The sequence below is a fragment of the Anabrus simplex genome, chromosome 7, assembly GCF_040414725.1.
Source record: "Anabrus simplex isolate iqAnaSimp1 chromosome 7, ASM4041472v1, whole genome shotgun sequence".
Taxonomy (NCBI): domain Eukaryota; kingdom Metazoa; phylum Arthropoda; class Insecta; order Orthoptera; family Tettigoniidae; genus Anabrus; species Anabrus simplex.
In genome coordinates, this window is record NC_090271.1 from 5,541,719 (window position 1) to 5,567,411 (window position 25,693).

General features: G+C 35.1%; 1 protein-coding gene across 2 annotated transcripts in view; it reads right to left on the reverse strand.

Moving 5' to 3' along the window:
• d4 overlaps positions 1 to 25,693 on the reverse strand; it is a 548,883-nt gene that overhangs the window by 313,513 nt on the left and 209,677 nt on the right. For both annotated transcript variants that reach the window (XR_010860741.2, XM_067151017.2), the window contains exon 4: positions 23,388 to 23,549. Coding sequence is in view for 1 of the 2 variants with exons in the window: in XM_067151017.2 (XP_067007118.1) it covers positions 23,388 to 23,549 (162 nt within the window). In the remaining variant the exon portion in view is untranslated. The remainder of the gene's footprint in view (positions 1 to 23,387; positions 23,550 to 25,693) is intronic.

The window sequence follows — 25,693 nt, forward strand, 5'->3', positions numbered from 1 at the left end:
ACTCTTACAGTAATGAACATCACCAATCATTCACTACCATGTTCACATTACTCTCACAGTAATGATCATCACCAATCATTCACTACCATGTTCACATTACTCTTACAGTAATGTCATCATCAATCATTCACTACCATGTTCGCATTACTCCTACAGTAATGATATTCACCAATCATTCACTACCATGTTCACATTACTCTTACAGTAATGTCATCATCAATCATTCACTACCATGTTCGCATTACTCTTACAGTAATGATCATCACCAATCATTCACTATATGTTCACATTACTCTTACAGTAACAATAATCACCAATCATTCACTATATGTTCACATTACTCTTACAGTAACAATAATCACCAATCATTCACTATATGTTCACATTACTCTTACAGTAATGAACATCACCAATCATTCACTACCATGTTCACATTACTCTCACAGTAATGATCATCATCAATCATTCACTACCATGTTCACATTACTCTCACAGTAATGTCATCATCAATCATTCACTACCATGTTCACATTACTCTCACAGTAATGATCATCATCAATCATTCACTACCATGTTCACATTACTCTCACAGTAATGATCATCACCAATCAATCACTATATGTTCACATTATTCTTACAGTAATGATCATCACCAATCATTCACTATATGTTCACATTACTCTTACAGTAACAATAATCACCAATCATTCACTATATGTTCACATTACTCTTACAGTAATGATCATCATCAATCATTCACTACCAAGTTCACATTACTCTCACAGTAATGATCATCACCAATCATTCACTACCATGTTCACATTACTCTTACAGTAATGAACATCACCAATCATTCACTACCATGTTCACATTACTCTCACAGTAATGATTATCACCAATCATTCACTACCATGTTCACATTACTCTTACAGTAATGTCATCATCAATCGTTCACTACCATGTTCACATTACTCTTACAGTAATGTCATCACCAATCATTCACTATATGTTCACATTACTCTCACAGTAATGATCATCACCAATCATTCACTACCATGTTCACATTACTCTTACAGTAATGTCATCACCAATCATTCACTATATGTTCACATTACTCTTACAGTAATGATATTCACCAATCATTCACTACCATGTTCACATTACTCTTACAGTAATGTCATCATCAATCATTCACTACCATGTTCACATTACTCTTACAGTAATGTCATCACCAATCATTCACTATATGTTCACATTACTCTCACAGTAATGATCATCACCAATCATTCACTACCATGTTCACATTACTCTCACAGTAATGATCATCACCAATCATTCACTACTAAGTTCACATTACTCTCACAGTAATGATCATCACCAATCATTCACTCCATGTTCACATTACTCTCACAGTAATGATCATCACCAATCATTCACTACCATGTTCGCATTACTCTCACAGTAATGATCATCACCAATCATTCACTACCATGTTCACATTACTCTTACAGTAATGATCATCACCAATCATTCACTACCATGTTCACATTACTCTTACAGTAATGTCATCACCAATCATTCACTATATGTTCACATTACTCTCACAGTAATGTCATCATCAATCATTCACTACCATGTTCACATTACTCTTACAGTAATGATCATCACCAATCATTCACTATATGTTCACATTACTCTCACAGTAATGATCATCACCAATCATTCACTACTAAGTTCACATTACTCTTACAGTAATGTCATCACCAATCATTCACTATATGTTCACATTACTCTCACAGTAATGATCATCACCAATCATTCACTACCATGTTCACATTACTCTCACAGTAATGATCATCACCAATCATTCACTACTAAGTTCACATTACTCTCACAGTAATGATCATCACCAATCATTCACTCCATGTTCACATTACTCTCACAGTAATGATCATCACCAATCATTCACTACCATGTTCGCATTACTCTTACAGTAATGATCATCACCAATCATTCACTACCATGTTCACATTACTCTTACAGTAATGTCATCATCAATCATTCACTACCATGTTCACATTACTCTTACAGTAATGATCATCACCAATCATTCACTACCATGTTCACATTATTCTTACAGTAATGTCATCATCAATCATTCACTACCATGTTCACATTACTCTTACAGTAATGATCATCACCAATCATTCACTATATGTTCACATTACTCTTACAGTAATGACCATCACCAATCATTCACTACCATGTTCGCATTACTCTCACACTAATGATCATCACCAATCATTCACTACCATGTTCACATTACTCTTACAGTAATGATCATCACCAATCATTCACTATATGTTCACATTACTCTTACAGTAATGATCATCACCAATCATTCACTACCATGTTCACATTACTCTTACAGTAATGTCATCATCAATCATTCACTACCATGTTCACATTACTCTTACAGTAATGATCATCATCAATCATTCACTACCATGTTCACATTACTCTTACAGTAATGATCATCACCAATCATTCACTATATGTTCACATTACTCTTACAGTAATGATCATCACCAATCATTCACTATATGTTCACATTACTCTTACAGTAATGATCATCACCAATCATTCACTATATGTTCACATTACTCTTACAGTAATGATCATCACCAATCATTCACTACTAAGTTCACATTACTCTCACAGTAATGATCATCATCAATCATTCACTACCATGTTCACATTACTCTTACAGTAATGATCATCACCAATCATTCACTATATGTTCACATTACTCTTACAGTAATGACCATCACCAATCATTCACTACCATGTTTGCATTACTCTCACACTAATGATCATCACCAATCATTCACTACCATGTTCACATTACTCTTACAGTAATGATCATCACCAATCATTCACTACCATGTTCACATTACTCTTACAGTAATGTCATCATCAATCATTCACTACCATGTTCACATTACTCTTACAGTAATGATCATCACCAATCATTCACTACCATGTTCACATTACTCTTACAGTAATGATCATCACCAATCATTCACTACCATGTTCACATTACTCTTACAGTAATGATCATCACCAATCATTCACTACCATGTTCACATTACTCTTACAGTAATGATCATCATCAATCATTCACTACCATGTTCACATTACTCTTACAGTAATGTCATCATCAATCATTCACTACCATGTTCACATTACTCTTACAGTAATAATCATCACCAATCATTCACTATATGTTCACATTACTCTCACAGTAATGATCATCACCAATCATTCACTATATGTTCACATTACTCTTACAGTAATGATCATCACCAATCATTCACTATATGTTCACATTACTCTTAGAGTAATGATCATCATCAATCATTCACTACCATGTTCACATTACTCTCACAGTAATGATCATCACCAATCATTCACTATATGTTCACATTACTCTTACAGTAATGATCATCACCAATCATTCACTACCATGTTCACATTACTCTCACAGTAATGATCATCACCAATCATTCACTATATGTTCATATTACTCTCACAGTAATGATCATCACCAATCATTCACTACCATGTTCACATTACTCTTACAGTAATGTCATCATCAATCATTCACTACCATGTTCACATTACTCTTACAGTAATGATCATCACCAATCATTCACTATATGTTCACATTACTCTTACAGTAATGATCATCATCAATCATTCACTACCATGTTCACATTACTCTCACAGTAATGATCATCACCAATCATTCACTATATGTTCACATTACTCTTACAGTAATGATCATCACCAATCATTCACTTATGTTCACATTACTCTTACAGTAATGATCATCACCAATCATTCACTACCATGTTCACATTACTCTTACAGCAATGATCATCACCAATCATTCACTACCATGTTCACATTACTCTTACAGTAATGATCATCACCAATCATTCACTACCATGTTCACATTACTCTCACAGTAATGATCATCACCAATCATTCACTACCATGTTCACATTACTCTCACAGTAATGATCATCACCAATCATTCACTACCATGTTCACATTACTCTTACAGTAATGATCATCACCAATCATTCACTACCATGTTCACATTACTCTCACAGTAATGATCATCACCAATCATTCACTACCATGTTCACATTACTCTCACACTAATGATCATCACCAATCATTCACTATATGTTCACATTACTCTCACAGTAATGATCATCACCAATCATTCACTACCATGTTCACATTACTCTTACAGATATGATCATCACCAATCATTTACTACCATGTTCACATTACTCTTACAGTAATGATCATCACCAATCATTCACTACCATGTTCACATTACTCTTACAGTAATGTCATCACCAATCATTCACTACCAAGTTCACATTACTCTCACAGTAATGATCATCACCAATCATTCACTATATGTTCACATTACACTTACAGTAATGATCATCACCAATCATTCACTATATGTTCACATTACTCTTACAGTAATGATCATCACCAATCATTCACTATATGTTCACATTACTCTTACAGTAATGATCATCACCAATCATTCACTATATGTTCACATTACTCTTACAGTAATGATCATCACCAATCATTCACTACCAAGTTCACATTACTCTTACAGTAATGATCATCACCAATCATTCACTATATGTTCACATTACTCTCACAGTAATGATCATCACCAATCATTCACATTATGTTCACATTACTCTTACAGTAATGATCATCACCAATCATTCACTACCAAGTTCACATTACTCTTACAGTAATGATCATCATCATTCATTCACTACCAAGTTCACATTACTCTCACAGTAATGATCATCACCAATCATTCACTACCATGTTCGCATTACTCTCACAGTAATGATCATCACCAATCATTCACTACCATGTTTGCATTACTCACACAGTAATGATCATCAGCAATCATTCACTACCATGTTTGCATTACTCACACAGTAATGATCATCAGCAATCATTCACTACCATGTTCACATTACTCTTACAGTAATGATCATCACCAATCATTCACTATATGTTCACATTACTCTTACAGTAATGATCATCACCAATCATTCACTATATGTTCACATTACTCTCACAGTAATGATCACCAATCATTCACTATATCTTCACATTACTCTTACAGTAATGATCATCACCAATCATTCACTACCAAGTTCACATTACTCTTACAGTAATGATCATCATCATTCATTCACAACCAAGTTCACATTACTCTCACAGTAATGATCATCACCAATCATTCACTACCATGTTCGCATTACTCTCACAGTAATGATCATCACCAATCATTCACTACCATGTTCGCATTACTCTCACAGTAATGATCATCACCAATCATTCACTACCATGTTCGCATTACTCTCACAGTAATGATCATCATCAATCATTCACTACCATGTTCACATTACTCTCACAGTAATGTCATCATCAATCATTCACTACCATGTTCACATTACTCTCACAGTAATGGTCATCACCAATCATTCACTACCATGTTCACATTACTCTCACAGTAATGATCATCACCAATCATTCACTACCATGTTCACATTACTCTCACAGTAATGATCATCATCAATCATTCACTACCATGTTCACATTACTCTCACAGTAATGATCATCATCAATCATTCACTATATGTTCACATTACTCTCACAGTAATGATCATCACCAATCATTCACTACCAAGTTCACATTACTCTCACAGTAATGATCACCAATCATTCACTATATCTTCACATTACTCTTACAGTAATGATCATCACCAATCATTCACTACCATGTTCACATTACTCTCACAGTAATGATCACCAATCATTCACTATATCTTCACATTACTCTTACAGTAATGATCATCACCAATCATTCACTACCATGTTCACATTACTCTTACAGTAATGATCATCATCAATCATTCACTACCATGTTCACATTACTCTCACAGTAATGATCATCATCAATCATTCACTACCATGTTCACATTACTCTTACAGTAATGATCATCACCAATCATTCACTATATGTTCACATTACTCTCACAGTAATGATCATCACCAATCATTCACTACCATGTTCGCATTACTCTCACAGTAATGATCATCACCAATCATTCACTACCATGTTCACATTACTCTCACAGTAATGATCATCATCAATCATTCACTACCATGTTCACATTACTCTCACAGTAATGATCATCATCAATCATTCACTACCATGTTCACATTACTCTCACAGTAATGTCATCGTCAATCATTCACTACCATGTTCACATTACTCTCACAGTAATGATCATCATCAATCATTCACTACAATGTTCACATTACTCTCACAGTAATGATCATCACCAATCATTCACTATATGTTCACATTATTCTTACAGTAATGATCATCACCAATCATTCACTATATGTTCACATTACTCTTACAGTAACAATAATCACCAATCATTCACTATATGTTCACATTACTCTTACAGTAACAATAATCACCAATCATTCACTATATGTTCACATTACTCTTACAGTAATGAACATCACCAATCATTCACTACCATGTTCACATTACTCTCACAGTAATGATCATCATCAATCATTCACTACCATGTTCACATTACTCTCACAGTAATGATCATCACCAATCATTCACTATATGTTCACATTACTCTTACAGTAACAATAATCACCAATCATTCACTATATGTTCACATTACTCTTACAGTAATGAACATCACCAATCATTCACTACCATGTTCACATTACTCTTACAGTAACAATAATCACCAATCATTCACTATATGTTCACATTACTCTTACAGTAACAATAATCACCAATCATTCACTATATGTTCACATTACTCTTACAGTAATGATCATCATCAATCATTCACTACCAAGTTCACATTACTCTCACAGTAATGATCATCACCAATCATTCACTACCATGTTCACATTACTCTTACAGTAATGAACATCACCAATCATTCACTACCATGTTCACATTACTCTCACAGTAATGATCATCACCAATCATTCACTACCATGTTCACATTACTCTTACAGTAATGTCATCATCAATCATTCACTACCATGTTCGCATTACTCTTACAGTAATGATATTCACCAATCATTCACTACCATGTTCACATTACTCTTACAGTAATGTCACCATCAATCATTCACTACCATGTTCGCATTACTCTTACAGTAATGATCATCATCAATCATTCACTACCATGTTCGCATTACTCTCACAGTAATGATCATCATCAATCATTCACTACCATGTTCACATTACTCTCACAGTAATGAACATCACCAATCATTCACTACCATGTTCACATTACTCTTACAGTAATGATCATCATCAATCATTCACTACCAAGTTCACATTACTCTCACAGTAATGATCATCACCAATCATTCACTATATGTTCACATTACTCTTACAGTAACAATAATCACCAATCATTCACTATATGTTCACATTACTCTTACAGTAACAATAATCACCAATCATTCACTATATGTTCACATTACTCTTACAGTAATGAACATCACCAATCATTCACTACCATGTTCACATTACTCTCACAGTAATGATCATCATCAATCATTCACTACCATGTTCACATTACTCTCACAGTAATGTCATCATCAATCATTCACTACCATGTTCACATTACTCTCACAGTAATGATCATCATCAATCATTCACTACCATGTTCACATTACTCTCACAGTAATGATCATCACCAATCATTCACTATATGTTCACATTATTCTTACAGTAATGATCATCACCAATCATTCACTATATGTTCACATCACTCTTACAGTAACAATAATCACCAATCATTCACTATATGTTCACATTACTCTTACAGTAATGATCATCATCAATCATTCACTACCAAGTTCACATTACTCTCACAGTAATGATCATCACCAATCATTCACTACCATGTTCACATTACTCTTACAGTAATGAACATCACCAATCATTCACTACCATGTTCACATTACTCTCACAGTAATGATCATCACCAATCATTCACTACCATGTTCACATTACTCTTACAGTAATGTCATCATCAATCGTTCACTACAATGTTCGCATTACTCTTACAGTAATGATATTCACCAATCATTCACTACCATGTTCACATTACTCTTACAGTAATGTCATCATCAATCATTCACTACCATGTTCGCATTACTCTTACAGTAATGATATTCACCAATCATTCACTACCATGTTCACATTACTCTCACAGTAATGATCATCATCAATCATTCACTACCATGTTCACATTACTCTTACAGTAACAATAATCATCAATCATTCACTATATGTTCACATTACTCTTACAGTAACAATAATCACCAATCATTCACTATATGTTCACATTACTCTTACAGTAATGATCATCACCAATCATTCACTACCATGTTCACATTACTCTCACAGTAATGATCATCACCAATCATTCACTACCATGTTCACATTACTCTCACAGTAATGATCATCACCAATCATTCACTATATGTTCACATTACTCTCACAGTAATGATCATCACCAATCATTCACTACCATGTTCACATTACTCTTACAGTAATGATCATCACCAATCATTCACTACCATGTTCACATTACTCTTACAGTAATGATCATCACCAATCATTCACTACCATGTTCACATTACTCTTACAGTAATGTCATCACCAATCATTCACTATATGTTCACATTACTCTTACAGTAATGATCATCACCAATCATTCACTATATGTTCACATTACTCTTACAGTAATGATCATCACCAATCATTCACTATATGTTCACATTACTCTTACAGTAATGATCATCACCAATCATTCACTATATGTTCACATTACTCTTACAGTAATGATCATCACCAATCATTCACTATATGTTCACATTACTCTCACAGTAATGATCATCACCAATCATTCACTATATGTTCACATTACTCTTACAGTAATGATCATCACCAATCATTCACTACCAAGTTCACATTACTCTTACAGTAATGATCATCATCATTCATTCACTACCAAGTTCACATTACTCTCACAGTAATGATCACCAATCATTCACTATATCTTCACATTACTCTTACAGTAATGATCATCACCAATCATTCACTACCAAGTTCACATTACTCTTACAGTAATGATCATCATCATTCATTCACAACCAAGTTCACATTACTCTTACAGTAATGATCATCACCAATCATTCACTACCAAGTTCACATTACTCTCACAGTATTGATCATCACCAATCATTCACTACCATGTTCGCATTACTCTCACAGTAATGATCATCACCAATCATTCACTACCATGTTCGCATTACTCTCACAGTAATGATCATCATCAATCATTCACTACCATGTTCACATTACTCTCACAGTAATGATCATCATCAATCATTCACTACCATGTTCACATTACTCTTACAGTAATGATCATCACCAATCATTCACTATATGTTCACATTACTCTCACAGTAATGATCATCACCAATCATTCACTACCATGTTCGCATTACTCTCACAGTAATGCTCATCACCAATCATTCACTACCATGTTCACATTACTCTTACAGTAATGATCATCACCAATCATTCACTATATGTTCACATTACTCTCACAGTAATGATCATCATCAATCATTCACTACCATGTTCACATTACTCTTACAGTAATGATCATCACCAATCATTCACTATATGTTCACATTACTCTCACAGTAATGATCATCACCAACCATTCACTATATGTTCACATTACTCTCACAGTAATGATCATCACCAATCATTCACTACCATGTTCGCATTACTCTCACAGTAATGATCATCATCAATCATTCACTACCATGTTCACATTACTCTCACAGTAATGATCATCACCAATCATTCACTATATGTTCACATTACTCTTACAGTAATGATCATCACCAATCATTCACTACCATGTTCACATTACTCTCACAGTAATGATCATCACCAATCATTCACTATATGTTCATATTACTCTCACAGTAATGATCATCACCAATCATTCACTACCATGTTCACATTACTCTTACAGTAATGTCATCATCAATCATTCACTACCATGTTCACATTACTCTTACAGTAATGATCATCACCAATCATTCACTATATGTTCACATTACTCTTACAGTAATGATCATCATCAATCATTCACTACCATGTTCACATTACTCTCACAGTAATGATCATCACCAATCATTCACTATATGTTCACATTACTCTTACAGTAATGATCATCACCAATCATTCACTTATGTTCACATTACTCTTACAGTAATGATCATCACCAATCATTCACTACCATGTTCACATTACTCTTACAGCAATGATCATCACCAATCATTCACTACCATGTTCACATTACTCTTACAGTAATGATCATCACCAATCATTCACTACCATGTTCACATTACTCTCACAGTAATGATCATCACCAATCATTCACTACCATGTTCACATTACTCTCACAGTAATGATCATCACCAATCATTCACTACCATGTTCACATTACTCTTACAGTAATGATCATCACCAATCATTCACTACCATGTTCACATTACTCTCACAGTAATGATCATCACCAATCATTCACTACCATGTTCACATTACTCTCACACTAATGATCATCACCAATCATTCACTATATGTTCACATTACTCTCACAGTAATGATCATCACCAATCATTCACTACCATGTTCACATTACTCTTACAGATATGATCATCACCAATCATTTACTACCATGTTCACATTACTCTTACAGTAATGATCATCACCAATCATTCACTACCATGTTCACATTACTCTTACAGTAATGTCATCACCAATCATTCACTACCAAGTTCACATTACTCTCACAGTAATGATCATCACCAATCATTCACTATATGTTCACATTACACTTACAGTAATGATCATCACCAATCATTCACTATATGTTCACATTACTCTTACAGTAATGATCATCACCAATCATTCACTATATGTTCACATTACTCTTACAGTAATGATCATCACCAATCATTCACTATATGTTCACATTACTCTTACAGTAATGATCATCACCAATCATTCACTACCAAGTTCACATTACTCTTACAGTAATGATCATCACCAATCATTCACTATATGTTCACATTACTCTCACAGTAATGATCATCACCAATCATTCACATTATGTTCACATTACTCTTACAGTAATGATCATCACCAATCATTCACTACCAAGTTCACATTACTCTTACAGTAATGATCATCATCATTCATTCACTACCAAGTTCACATTACTCTCACAGTAATGATCATCACCAATCATTCACTACCATGTTCGCATTACTCTCACAGTAATGATCATCACCAATCATTCACTACCATGTTTGCATTACTCACACAGTAATGATCATCAGCAATCATTCACTACCATGTTTGCATTACTCACACAGTAATGATCATCAGCAATCATTCACTACCATGTTCACATTACTCTTACAGTAATGATCATCACCAATCATTCACTATATGTTCACATTACTCTTACAGTAATGATCATCACCAATCATTCACTATATGTTCACATTACTCTCACAGTAATGATCACCAATCATTCACTATATCTTCACATTACTCTTACAGTAATGATCATCACCAATCATTCACTACCAAGTTCACATTACTCTTACAGTAATGATCATCATCATTCATTCACAACCAAGTTCACATTACTCTCACAGTAATGATCATCACCAATCATTCACTACCATGTTCGCATTACTCTCACAGTAATGATCATCACCAATCATTCACTACCATGTTCGCATTACTCTCACAGTAATGATCATCACCAATCATTCACTACCATGTTCGCATTACTCTCACAGTAATGATCATCATCAATCATTCACTACCATGTTCACATTACTCTCACAGTAATGTCATCATCAATCATTCACTACCATGTTCACATTACTCTCACAGTAATGGTCATCACCAATCATTCACTACCATGTTCACATTACTCTCACAGTAATGATCATCACCAATCATTCACTACCATGTTCACATTACTCTCACAGTAATGATCATCATCAATCATTCACTACCATGTTCACATTACTCTCACAGTAATGATCATCATCAATCATTCACTATATGTTCACATTACTCTCACAGTAATGATCATCACCAATCATTCACTACCAAGTTCACATTACTCTCACAGTAATGATCACCAATCATTCACTATATCTTCACATTACTCTTACAGTAATGATCATCACCAATCATTCACTACCATGTTCACATTACTCTCACAGTAATGATCACCAATCATTCACTATATCTTCACATTACTCGTACAGTAATGATCATCACCAATCATTCACTACCATGTTCACATTACTCTTACAGTAATGATCATCATCAATCATTCACTACCATGTTCACATTACTCTTACAGTAATGATCATCATCAATCATTCACTACCATGTTCACATTACTCTCACAGTAATGATCATCATCAATCATTCACTACCATGTTCACATTACTCTTACAGTAATGATCATCACCAATCATTCACTATATGTTCACATTACTCTCACAGTAATGATCATCACCAATCATTCACTACCATGTTCGCATTACTCTCACAGTAATGATCATCACCAATCATTCACTACCATGTTCACATTACTCTCACAGTAATGATCATCATCAATCATTCACTACCATGTTCACATTACTCTCACAGTAATGATCATCATCAATCATTCACTACCATGTTCACATTACTCTCACAGTAATGTCATCGTCAATCATTCACTACCATGTTCACATTACTCTCACAGTAATGATCATCATCAATCATTCACTACAATGTTCACATTACTCTCACAGTAATGATCATCACCAATCATTCACTATATGTTCACATTATTCTTACAGTAATGATCATCACCAATCATTCACTATATGTTCACATTACTCTTACAGTAACAATAATCACCAATCATTCACTATATGTTCACATTACTCTTACAGTAACAATAATCACCAATCATTCACTATATGTTCACATTACTCTTACAGTAATGAACATCACCAATCATTCACTACCATGTTCACATTACTCTCACAGTAATGATCATCATCAATCATTCACTATATGTTCACATTACTCTTACAGTAACAATAATCACCAATCATTCACTATATGTTCACATTACTCTTACAGTAATGAACATCACCAATCATTCACTACCATGTTCACATTACTCTTACAGTAACAATAATCACCAATCATTCACTATATGTTCACATTACTCTTACAGTAACAATAATCACCAATCATTCACTATATGTTCACATTACTCTTACAGTAATGATCTTCATCAATCATTCACTACCAAGTTCACATTACTCTCACAGTAATGATCATCACCAATCATTCACTACCATGTTCACATTACTCTTACAGTAATGAACATCACCAATCATTCACTACCATGTTCACATTACTCTCACAGTAATGATCATCACCAATCATTCACTACCATGTTCACATTACTCTTACAGTAATGTCATCATCAATCATTCACTACCATGTTCGCATTACTCTTACAGTAATGATATTCACCAATCATTCACTACCATGTTCACATTACTCTTACAGTAATGTCACCATCAATCATTCACTACCATGTTCGCATTACTCTTACAGTAATGATCATCATCAATCATTCACTACCATGTTCGCATTACTCTCACAGTAATGATCATCATCAATCATTCACTACCATGTTCACATTACTCTCACAGTAATGAACATCACCAATCATTCACTACCATGTTCACATTACTCTTACAGTAATGATCATCATCAATCATTCACTACCAAGTTCACATTACTCTCACAGTAATGATCATCACCAATCATTCACTATATGTTCACATTACTCTTACAGTAACAATAATCACCAATCATTCACTATATGTTCACATTACTCTTACAGTAACAATAATCACCAATCATTCACTATATGTTCACATTACTCTTACAGTAATGAACATCACCAATCATTCACTACCATGTTCACATTACTCTCACAGTAATGATCATCATCAATCATTCACTACCATGTTCACATTACTCTCACAGTAATGTCATCATCAATCATTCACTACCATGTTCACATTACTCTCACAGTAATGATCATCATCAATCATTCACTACCATGTTCACATTACTCTCACAGTAATGATCATCACCAATCATTCACTATATGTTCACATCACTCTTACAGTAACAATAATCACCAATCATTCACTATATGTTCACATTACTCTTACAGTAATGATCATCATCAATCATTCACTACCAAGTTCACATTACTCTCACAGTAATGATCATCACCAATCATTCACTACCATGTTCACATTACTCTTACAGTAATGAACATCACCAATCATTCACTACCATGTTCACATTACTCTCACAGTAATGATCATCACCAATCATTCACTACCATGTTCACATTACTCTTACAGTAATGTCATCATCAATCGTTCACTACAATGTTCGCATTACTCTTACAGTAATGATATTCACCAATCATTCACTACCATGTTCACATTACTCTTACAGTAATGTCATCATCAATCATTCACTACCATGTTCGCATTACTCTTACAGTAATGATATTCACCAATCATTCACTACCATGTTCACATTACTCTCACAGTAATGATCATCATCAATCATTCACTACCATGTTCACATTACTCTTACAGTAACAATAATCATCAATCATTCACTATATGTTCACATTACTCTTACAGTAACAATAATCACCAATCATTCACTATATGTTCACATTACTCTTACAGTAATGATCATCACCAATCATTCACTACCATGTTCACATTACTCTCACAGTAATGATCATCACCAATCATTCACTACCATGTTCACATTACTCTCACAGTAATGATCATCACCAATCATTCACTATATGTTCACATTACTCTCACAGTAATGATCATCACCAATCATTCACTACCATGTTCACATTACTCTTACAGTAATGATCATCACCAATCATTCACTACCATGTTCACATTACTCTTACAGTAATGATCATCACCAATCATTCACTACCATGTTCACATTACTCTTACAGTAATGTCATCACCAATCATTCACTATATGTTCACATTACTCTTACAGTAATGATCATCACCAATCATTCACTATATGTTCACATTACTCTTACAGTAATGATCATCACCAATCATTCACTATATGTTCACATTACTCTTACAGTAATGATCATCACCAATCATTCACTATATGTTCACATTACTCTTACAGTAATGATCATCACCAATCATTCACTATATGTTCACATTACTCTTACAGTAATGATCATCACCAATCATTCACTATATGTTCACATTACTCTCACAGTAATGATCATCACCAATCATTCACTATATGTTCACATTACTCTTACAGTAATGATCATCACCAATCATTCACTACCAAGTTCACATTACTCTTACAGTAATGATCATCATCATCATTCATTCACTACCAAGTTCACATTACTCTCACAGTAATGATCACCAATCATTCACTATATCTTCACATTACTCTTACAGTAATGATCATCACCAATCATTCACTACCAAGTTCACATTACTCTTACAGTAATGATCATCATCATTCATTCACAACCAAGTTCACATTACTCTTACAGTAATGATCATCACCAATCATTCACTACCAAGTTCACATTACTCTCACAGTATTGATCATCACCAATCATTCACTACCATGTTCGCATTACTCTCACAGTAATGATCATCACCAATCATTCACTACCATGTTCGCATTACTCTCACAGTAATGATCATCATCAATCATTCACTACCATGTTCACATTACTCTCACAGTAATGATCATCATCAATCATTCACTACCATGTTCACATTACTCTTACAGTAATGATCATCACCAATCATTCACTATATGTTCACATTACTCTCACAGTAATGATCATCACCAATCATTCACTACCATGTTCGCATTACTCTCACAGTAATGATCATCACCAATCATTCACTACCATGTTCACATTACTCTTACAGTAATGATCATCACCAATCATTCACTATATGTTCACATTACTCTCACAGTAATGATCATCACCAACCATTCACTATATGTTCACATTACTCTCACAGTAATGATCATCACCAATCATTCACTACCATGTTCGCATTACTCTCACAGTAATGATCATCATCAATCATTCACTACCATGTTCGCATTACTCTCACAGTAATGATCATCACCAATCATTCACTACCATGTTCGCATTACTCTCACAGTAATGATCATCATCAATCATTCACTACCATGTTCACATTACTCTTACAGTAATGATCATCACCAATCATTCACTATATGTTCACATTACTCTCACAGTAATGATCATCACCAACCATTCACTATATGTTCACATTACTCTCACAGTAATGATCATCACCAATCATTCACTACCATGTTCGCATTACTCTCACAGTAATGATCATCATCAATCATTCACTACCATGTTCACATTACTCTCACAGTAATGTCATCAGCAATCATTCACTACCATGTTCACATTACTCTCACAGTAATGATCATCATCAATCATTCACTACCATGTTCACATTACTCTCACAGTAATGATCATCACCAATCATTCACTATATGTTCACATTATTCTTACAGTAATGATCATCACCAATCATTCACTATATGTTCACATTACTCTTACAGTAACAATAATCACCAATCATTCACTATATGTTCACATTACTCTTACAGTAATGATCATCATCAATCATTCACTACCAAGTTCACATTACTCTCACAGTAATGATCATCACCAATCATTCACTACCATGTTCACATTACTCTTACAGTAATGAACATCACCAACCATTCACTACCATGTTCACATTACTCTCACAGTAATGATCATCACCAATCATTCACTACCATGTTCACATTACTCTTACAGTAATGTCATCATCAATCATTCACTACCATGTTCGCATTACTCTTACAGTAATGATATTCACCAATCATTCACTACCATGTTCACATTACTCTTACAGTAATGTCATCATCAATCATTCACTACCATGTTCGCATTACTCTTACAGTAATGATCATCACCAATCATTCACTATATGTTCACATTACTCTTACAGTAACAATAATCACCAATCATTCACTATATGTTCACATTACTCTTACAGTAACAATAATCACCAATCATTCACTATATGTTCACATTACTCTTACAGTAATGAACATCACCAATCATTCACTACCATGTTCACATTACTCTCACAGTAATGATCATCATCAATCATTCACTACCATGTTCACATTACTCTCACAGTAATGATCATCACGAATCATTCACTACCATGTTCACATTACTCTTACAGTAATGAACATCACCAATCATTCACTACCATGTTCACATTACTCTCACAGTAATGATCATCACCAATCATTCACTACCATGTTCACATTACTCTTACAGTAATGTCATCATCAATCATTCACTACCATGTTCGCATTACTCTTACAGTAATGATATTCACCAATCATTCACTACCATGTTCACATTACTCTTACAGTAATGTCATCATCAATCATTCACTACCATGTTCGCATTACTCTTACAGTAATGATATTCACCAATCATTCACTACCATGTTCACATTACTCTTACAGTAACAATAATCATCAATCATTCACTATATGTTCACATTACTCTTACAGTAACAATAATCATCAATCATTCACTATATGTTCACATTACTCTTACAGTAACAATAATCACCAATCATTCACTATATGTTCACATTACTCTTACAGTAATGATCATCACCAATCATTCACTACCATGTTCACATTACTCTCACAGTAATGATCATCACCAATCATTCACTACCATGTTCACATTACTCTCACAGTAATGATCATCACCAATCATTCACTACCATGTTCACATTACTCTCACAGTAATGATCATCATCAATCATTCACTACCATGTTCACATTACTCTCACAGTAATGATCATCACCAATCATTCACTACCATGTTCACATTACTCTCACAGTAATGATCATCACCAATCATTCACTATATGTTCACATTATTCTTACAGTAATGATCATCACCAATCATTCACTATATGTTCACATTACTCTTACAGTAACAATAATCACCAATCATTCACTATATGTTCACATTACTCTTACAGTAATGATCATCATCAATCATTGACTACCAAGTTCACATTACTCTCACAGTAATGATCATCACCAATCATTCACTACCATGTTCACATTACTCTTACAGTAATGAACATCACCAATCATTCACTACCATGTTCACATTACTCTCACAGTAATGATCATCATCAATCATTCACTACCAGGTTCACATTACTCTCACAGTAATGATCATCACCAATCATTCACTACCATGTTCACATTACTCTTACAGTAATGTCATCATCAATCATTCACTACCAAGTTCACATTACTCTCACAGTAATGATCATCACCAAGCATTCACTACCATGTTCACATTACTCTTACAGTAATGAACATCACCAATCATTCACTACCATGTTCACATTATTCTTACAGTAATGATCATCACCAATCATTCACTATATGTTCACATTACTCTTACAGTAATGATCATCATCAATCATTCACTACCAAGTACACATTACTCTCACAGTAATGATCATCACCAATCATTCACTGTCTTCCTCTTAAGCAACAAGGACTTAACTAAGGAAACGAGCAGTGTCTCAGCCTACAGTACAGAGTCTGTCTTCCTCTTAAGCAACAAGCACATAACTAACGAAACTGGTAGTGTCTCAGCTTACAGAAACCTTGGCAATTACTCAAATGGATGAGAGTACAATAATGACAGCTGAAAGGAGTGTGGTACAGAAAACAAGGAGGGATAGAGTGAGATGGTTTGGACATGTCGAACAGATGAAACAACAAGACAAGCACTGGAAAGACAGATGGCAGGGAAGAGATGAAGATAGCGGATCATATGCTGGTGGACACAACATACCTGTCTTTCTATAATGGCGCCACTCTCCTGATCTTAAACATTTTTATCTGCTGTTTGATCCAGGGAAAATTTCCCTATGGCATGGAAGGATGCACTCATTATCCTAATCCCAAAAAAGGATGCAGCATGAATTCCTTCAGATTACAGACCATTTTCTATCCTACCACCACTGTCCAACGTTCTGGAATACCTGGTATCCTTACGTATTTATATAAATACAATTTACTTGACTCTTATCAGTTGGTTTATTCAGGTAAAAATTTTTCACCTATTCAATACAGTAAGCGTTTTGCAAAGCAGTTTTTACGTTATATTATAAAGTTTGGTATTAGTTTCGGCCCTACTCGGGGTTATCATCAGCCGTAAATATTTAATTACACAATTTAGTCAATCATCATCATCATTAGTTGTGCTCATTACTGAGCGTTGTGAGCTCATAATTCCATCATTTCAGTGTTGCAACCTTGACAAGATATCTCCATCCCGAGCGGTTTTCACATTTCTTTAATATGATCTGAAGTGGTAGCCCAGTGATCTCCTTCGCGTGATCTATCGAACTGCTTGCTGTTCTTCCTCGTGGTCTACTTCTAAAGAGGTAAAACGACGTATTGTCTTAGGTTGTGCTGCAATGGCTGAACTTACTTAAGATCTGGCAGAACGGGGCAATATCAAAAGCCTTGTAAAATGACCTTTTCCAAGTTCTCTCTGTCTCTTCTTAAAATGTGGCCAAGGAACTGGAGGTAACGCTCACTCACACCGGAAGACAGGCGTATCTTGACGCAGTGCTCGTCCAGAATGGAAACAGTATTTCTTTCTGTCCAGGGTACACACAGCATTCTCTGCCAACACCGAATCTCAAAGGCATCAATGCACTTTTTATCTTTGGCATTCACGGTGCAGGTCTCACAGCCGTACAAAAAGACAGAGAACACTAGTGATTCTACCATGCGCATCTTCGTGGCTTTTGATATTGCCCGGTTCTGCCAGATCTTAGTAAGTTTAACCATTGCAGCACGACCTAAGACAATACGTCTTTTTACCTCTTTATCACAGCTTCCCGTGTCATTGACAACAGACCCCAAGTATAGAAATTCCTTAACTATATCCAGGTCCTTTAGGCATCCCGTAAGTTGGATTTGACCTTGCCGATCAACTACCATTAGCTTGGTCTTTTTGATGTTTATCTCTAGACCATACTGAAGACTAGTGTTCTTCACCCTTGTAAGCAAGTCATGAAGTTGTTCTTCACTACCAGCGATGAGGGAAGTGTCATCTGCAAAGCGCAGATTATTAATTTTTCTGCCACCAATTGAGATTCCACCATTCCAGCCACTGAGAGCTCTTTTGATGACACACTCTGCATAGATGTTGTAAAGTTGAGTTGCCTTACTCCATTTGTCACATTGAAAATGCCTCAGAGATCACCATCCACCTTTATGGTTGCTGCGTGGTTTTTATACAGGCTTTTCAGTAACGATATTAAATGCAGTGGAACCCAAAATTCCTTTAGCTCCTGCCACAACTTGTCCCACATAACACAATAAAAGGCCTTTTTGTAGTCCACAAAGCAAATAAAGGCAGGGACACAAAACTTGCGACATTTCTCAATTATCTGTCTCATGTTCAGGATAGACTCTTGTGCAACAAAGCCTGCATGTTATGCAGATATCTGAGGTTGCAGGAATGGTTTTAGGTGTTGATTTATTATGTAGAGCAGAAGTTTGCTTGCATGGGATATTAATGCGATAGTATGATAATTGTTACAATCCCTTATAGATCCCTTTTTGTGAAGAGGGATTAGTACTGATGTTGCCCAGTCCTTGGGCCATTCACCAGTTTTCGACACCATTACATACCAAATGTAAAACACGCATGCCCTCCTCCCCCATCACTTTCAGCATTTCTCCCGAAATATCATCCATACCTGGGGCTTTGTTGTTGTTCAAATGATTGACAGCATTCACAATTTCAGTGAATAAAATATCAGGTTCTTTGTCATACCTCATAGAAAGTTTAGTTAAAATAAGCAATATTACATTATCCAGCATAAAAGTTCAATATGGACCAACCAGAATGAAATTTATAAACCTTAATCTTATCAGTTTGACTTTAAGAAAAAATATAGTACCAAGACAGGTCTGCACAAAGTGACATGATATTACATATGCAGTGGACAACAGACAGGTGACAAGAATTCTTCTTAGATTTCAGTAGCACATTTGGTACTATCAATCCAAGGTCGCTTCTTGAACAGTCCTTGAACATTAGCCAGAAAGTGCTGGAAATTTTCTATTCTTACGTCACAAACTACCGGCAGTGTATAGATATAAATAATAATAAATCAACATGGCAAACAAAAAATCGTTGTGTCCTACAAAGGTCAGTCCTAGGTCCTCTTCTGTTTACTATCAGATCAATTGAGCACTGCAAGTATCATGCTGGTGATTCACACTGGAAGCAATATGTAATGTAAATTCTAACCTTTAATGGCTATGAAATTAAAATCCACCTTAAATTTAACATCATCAAATTCATGCCATTATCATTGGTACATCAAAAGAACCTCCCGTAACTTACACATAACAAACTCTAAACTGGTCAGCACAAGTTACAAATACCTGTAAAAAAGTGTACTGTGACTTGCACCCCTTAAAACGGTTCAGAAATGTACTCTTCGATCACTACTTGATCAGTCATTATTATTTCCCATTTTTGACCACTGTGATGTAATTTTTATGGATGTAACAAATGAATTAAACTACAACACACTCAAAGTGCTTGCCATAGATATGCTATTGATTCTTGGCTGCAAGTAAACGACATTCAACTGCTTTTGGAAGACTTCCCAGCTTCTCTCTCCAGCAATTTTTGTCATCTTGTTTCTGTACGTCTCCACGATACCCTCCTAGAAATTGTCACCGCCTCGGAATGGTGGAATGCTCTCCCCAAAGACATCAACGATACTGCATCAAAAACTTACCAGCAGTTCCATCAGTGGAATGAGTGATTGTATTTGAAAATGATGTTATGAGATTAGTGTACAGTTAATTGTAGTTCTTGGGTAGTAGTAAATTAGTTCATGCTAAGCTCCTTTTGCCTCTTAGTGTGTTTTTGACCTCATTTAACAATGCATATCAATTTAATTAAAAACATCAGTATTTTTCGATTACAAGTAAACACAGTTAGTAGAAATTACAGTACTTAATTTTGATCTAGTATTGAAAAAATTAGTTAAATTTAATATTTTAATTATTAGTATTTTTTACTTTTGTGTTTCTCTGAGTTACTGTTAATATTTTTCAAATCTGTATTATGTAGGCAGTTCCATGGTCTTTTTTTTTTTTTCCCAGCTCTGTGCACGACCAGGTGACTCATTTGTCAAGAGATACATTGCTTCATGTCTGGCTGATGTGATTTAATGCAGACCGAAGTCTTTACCGTAATAATTTAGTTTAACATTTGTGCTACTGATAGTGTGGTCAGTGTGTTAGCTTTGAAACAGCATAGTTTTTCTATGAATACAAATGTTGCTGTGCTTTTAATGAGTGATGTATACAGTAAAACAGAGTATATTCACTGTATTTCTGTTAGAGAGTCCTGGCATCAACCTTCCCATACGAATACGGTATGCAATTTAGTGAAGAAATTCTGCATCACCGGATCCATAGGAGTTTGGTGGGCAACAAGTACTTGCAGAATTACAGGGCTTATATTTTTCCTTGAAACAATAAATGCTAAATGATCTTTAGACCTAATTCTCAGGTCATTCTTTCAAGAGCTGAATTAAGAAGAAAGGAGTAATGGTTACTTCATGCAAGATAACGCGACAGTACACACCATGGAGAAAATACGGGAAGGTTTTTAAGATCGTGTGGTTAATTATCCCGCTAGATCTCCCAATTTAAATCCCTGTGGCGGATGTGGTGAAGTATAAGAGAGAGTCATGAGCCCTAACTTTCTTCTCAAAACTCTCGAGAACTCACACTAAGCTACAACAATGATAACAATGTATAATACCTTTCCTCGTTTTGAAGCTGGTGAATCAGCATTCCTTGCAGTTCTCCTAGGCTTCTTCCTTCTTCTGCTGTACGTTTCTTCATAGTCATAATCTGAGTCTGGATCAGGGTCTTCAAATGCTTCCATTTCTTGGTAATCCAGCTCGTCGTAATACCAGGCCTCCTAGCAATAGAACACAAGCTAAATTAATCAATCAGACCTTAAGCACTCGGAGGCCACTGGGCAGTTTGTACAGTAACTAACACCAGTGTGTCTGATGGCGTGTGACTTGCACAACTGTCCAACTCGTGTCACCCGCAAGTCTTTCAGAGCATGGGACTGCTGACACGATGAGCAAGTACGAGAAACGCTTTAGTCAACCACAAGCAGGGCATCGCTAAGATTAACATGAAACAATGCTAAAATGACGTAAACATCACAATTCTGTGCAGAACACCAGTCTTAAGGAAATCACCAAAATATTTTTCACATTGTGCCTGAATGATACTGAAGTTTTCAAGGAAAACTATATTACTTTATTCCATGCATTATCATCATGAGAAAACAAACTTGTCCATCGATAAAATCACTTCCTACAAGTTCAATGCTGACAGTACTACAAGTACAGCTGTTAACACTCAAGTTACAGGGTACAACTCTGTTCACCAAGGGTCTGGCAAGAAGCATGGGAAAAACCAGACTTGTCCATTGATAAAATCACGTTCTGCCCATTCGAGTGTGGCCAGCAATACACTGGCACATTTCCATGCTACCTACAGAATTTATCCACTGCTAAGTATAGGACTTAATGTGTATCAAAAACAAAGTGACACCACCTTTTGAGAGTATTGAAGTTTCAAAACAAATGCTTACAGATGCATCCCATGTCTATCTGTGGAATTGCTCTACAAATACGGAGCACCTTCAAATACCGCTGGACAGCGCCTGCCGAGTCTCAGCCACTCAGCCTGGCACAACCTCTCTGAATGAATTAAATGGAAACAAAAATCAAAATGAAATGATTTATTAAAGAGAGAAATTTGAAAATGAATTGAAAATAAAGAAAAATTTACTTCATTAAGCTGAAAATTTGAAATTTATAAGCCCCTCTCGGACATTGAGCGAATGATGAGATCAGCCACAGTCTCATCACAGATTTCGTCATAGGTAATAAATGGAAATAATTGATAAACAGACTCAACCTATTCAATACAAAAGAATAAGAAACGCAGTGAATTACATTCTTATTTAATAATAAGTAGATGTGGTACTGGTTTCGACCCTAGTCCAGGTCATCATCAGCCGATTAAAACATGAAAAACAATGCATAGGAAAAGGAGACAAAAGATCAAGTACACTCCGGATCAGTAGAAGAGGCGATAAAATATGTCACTTAAAAGAAAACGGTGCGTAATTTTCTGAGCGGCAGTATGGCACACGCAGTGTTAGGCAAAGTCTTATAATGTTTATGAATAGCGAAGAACGGTTAAATGAGCTAGTTTTTACACACTGTCAGGCACAAAGTTGTATCATAATCGAACACATACGAAGATCCATAATCGTGCAGGAGTTGAAGATGAGTAGATCTATTGAAGTGACTTGCCAGCTCCCGGTGATCAGCGCGATATATTTAACTCGGGCACTGTGGTTTCAAACGCCAAAGTAAAATGGAGAATAGCTTGATGATCCAGTAATTTTCTTCGGTTGCGGGAAAGTAAGTATATAGATAAATATAATATAATTCAATATAATTGAATAAGTAATTGTGCTCCTATAGAATACGTAGAACAGTTGACGTGAAAAAAACAATTGTGAAGAGAAAAAAAAACTAGTAAAAACTGCAATACTGGAAACAAATGAAAACGTATATGCACAGTGCGCAATTTTTTAAAACGTATAAAATTCAGGTCATGATTGAAGTAGTCGAAATCGGCGCAAGGCAGGAGTTGAGTATGAATGAGAAGAAACGAAATGGTGAAATCATTTTTTTTAATGAAAAGATAGAATAAATTAATAGAAGAGGAATAGTGGAATAAGAGAAGAATAAAAGAAATTGAAGTTAAATTTTGTTGAGAAAGGATAAGCTAGGGAGATGGAGGGGTAGTTTAGGGTGGGTTATTGGAGGTAGAAAATGTGGGTAGGAACTTTGTAAGGCATGGAAAATAGAATCGGGGTTTTGAAATTTAGAATTTTTGAGAAGAATTACGAAGTCGAAAACGATGTTGGGTTTTTCAGAAATGTCGTTTAAATTGAAATTAGGGTTGAAGTATTGATCAAGGTGAATAAAGCAAATTTCAGTAGTGTTAAAGAGGAGGCCTTTGTTTATG